Source organism: Eimeria mitis, genomic scaffold, assembly GCF_000499745.2.
Source record: "Eimeria mitis Houghton genomic scaffold, Emh_scaff7912, whole genome shotgun sequence".
Classification (NCBI taxonomy): domain Eukaryota; phylum Apicomplexa; class Conoidasida; order Eucoccidiorida; family Eimeriidae; genus Eimeria; species Eimeria mitis.
In genome coordinates this window covers 1-1,997 of record NW_024016175.1, presented here as the reverse complement: position 1 = coordinate 1,997, position 1,997 = coordinate 1, and the positions used below count along the sequence as shown (strand labels likewise).

Sequence of the window (1,997 nt, the reverse complement as noted above, 5' to 3'; positions counted from 1 at the left end):
GGGAAGGAGAATGCCCCCGCTAAATGTCTCATCGGAATAATCTTTGCACATGACACTCAGTCACTTCGTTTTGATGCGTAGCGCAAGCTACGCCGCTCGTTGACATGCATTTCATTGTTTGTGTTGTTTCCATGCTTTTGTGGCTTTGCGGTTCAGTGCTGAGAGGGCTCTCTCCCTTATCCACTTTTTAAGAAGATCAGGAAAATGGGTCAATCACTTACTACCCAGGAGAAACACAACATCAAGCGTGAAATCTACACGCTGTATCCCGGCCTAGAGCAGCAGCTTGAAATGGCTTTCAGCTGCCATGATGTGGAAGGAACCCTTGCCCTTCCCTATGCCACTCTCGAGCCCGTTATTAGGCATTTGCTGATGCAGTATGGATTAATAGAATACGTCACTCGATTCAGCAAGGCATCTGGTGAGTCCAAAGAACAGAGAAGCTTGCAGCCTATATGCACAAACTTTCCAGTGTGCACGGATGTACTGTTGGCCGCAATAAGTGTGTTGCTACCGATTAACTTGCAGGAGCCCTCGACCCTGAACATGTGCGCCACGAACTGGCGGAATTCGGAGTCGCCACGACAAGACTCTTCGGTGACGCAAAGCTCAACGTTGAGGACTTCAAGAGCCTGGCAGTTATCTGGCTGAAGAAGATACTTGACACTCATGCAGGTGCGCCATCTTCTTGTATGCGTTTCCCGGCTCGTCTGCTTCTTTGGATTGTTTGTGTGTTGCAATGCTTCCCCTATTTGATTGTTTTTTTTTCGGTCTGATTCCGTTTGCCTTTAAATTTGTTTGTCACTCAGACGATCAAGCCGAATGGATGGAAAAGTTGAGAGCTGACCAAGAAGAACAGAGTGCCAACTACGCGAAGGCGATGAAGGAATTTCAGGAGCAGTATGTCAAGCAGCAAGCCGTATACCAACAGGGACTCGAGGAACAGCAAAAGCAAATACAAGACTGGAACAGGGTAAGGAAGGGTTTAACCAGATGTAGCTACATTTACCCTTGAGACCACTGCAGAACGTGCTGAGCTACATATTCACGCGGCCACAGGCACACATATTGTTCTTGCTGGAACTTGCTCGGGCGAGCACGCTCAATCCGCATCCCAAGGAACAACTCAAATAGCTCCTTGTCTGCCAACATGTTCTATTTTGTGCTGCAGCTTCTTGAGGATGCTCACAAAACGCAGCAGCAGATATATGATGAAGAGGTTCGGCGCATGAAGGAAATTCAGGAGCGGGAGGCACGGGCCTCTGAGATCGCTCGTCAGGAGGAGTTGGAGCTGACCCGCAAGTACCAGCAGAAGCTCGAGGAAATCGCAAAGTCCGAGGGAGGAAAATGCTTTGTCTACCCAGCAAGCAAAACTCCCTATGGCGCTTGTGCCTCGGCTGGAGCACAAGAGCCTTGCAGGAGAAAGAGGAGCCACGCGCGTAAGCAATCCGCGAAAGGCTGCTGCTAATCTACCCACTTCCTCTCAAGAAACTAGATCAAAATCCACTACCTCCACCTACCGTAAAGCCAACGAGCAACGAGGAAGGAGAAAAAGCGATTACGCACGTCTAGAAGGACCAGATGCACTCGTCAGCGAGGATGCCTGTCGAGTAGCCGCCGTCAAACCCATAGGGAAGTCAACGGCGCTGTCCACCAAATAAGCTAAGGACATGCAGAAAGTAATACAAGGAGGTTAATAGGAGCACAAGCCTGGTGTGGGGCCGTAGTCTATTGTTGCAGGCAAGGCCCCTGCTTTCGGATTTTGTACAGCAGGTCCCGAGAGATGTGAATTTACAGCGTCATTATTCCCTGCATTGTGCCCCCAAAGCCACCAGTGTGACGTTGCAGTAGAGCATGCAACAGGTGATGCCGCTTTGTCGCGTGTATCGTTCGATGGATGCGGTTTGGTTTGGTCAAGCAAACCAGAGGGCGTGTCCATCCGTCGTTTTGTGCTGGGCTGCTTGCGGCATTTTGTGCCCAGAGGAGAGTATATGACC

The 1,997-nt window shown here is 50.1% G+C and overlaps 1 protein-coding gene across 1 annotated transcript; it reads left to right on the top strand.

Moving 5' to 3' along the window:
• Positions 1–204: 204 nt before the first annotated feature.
• Positions 205–1,468, top strand: EMH_0093110 (uncharacterized protein; the record flags this gene model as incomplete). The annotated part of the gene is made up of 4 exons (XM_038023087.1): positions 205–421; positions 529–675; positions 810–973; positions 1,172–1,468. The coding sequence occupies 4 exons, from the start codon at positions 205–207 to the stop codon at positions 1,466–1,468; spliced, it is 825 nt and encodes a 274-aa protein (XP_037878941.1).
• Between the last annotated feature and the right edge of the window lie 529 nt (positions 1,469–1,997).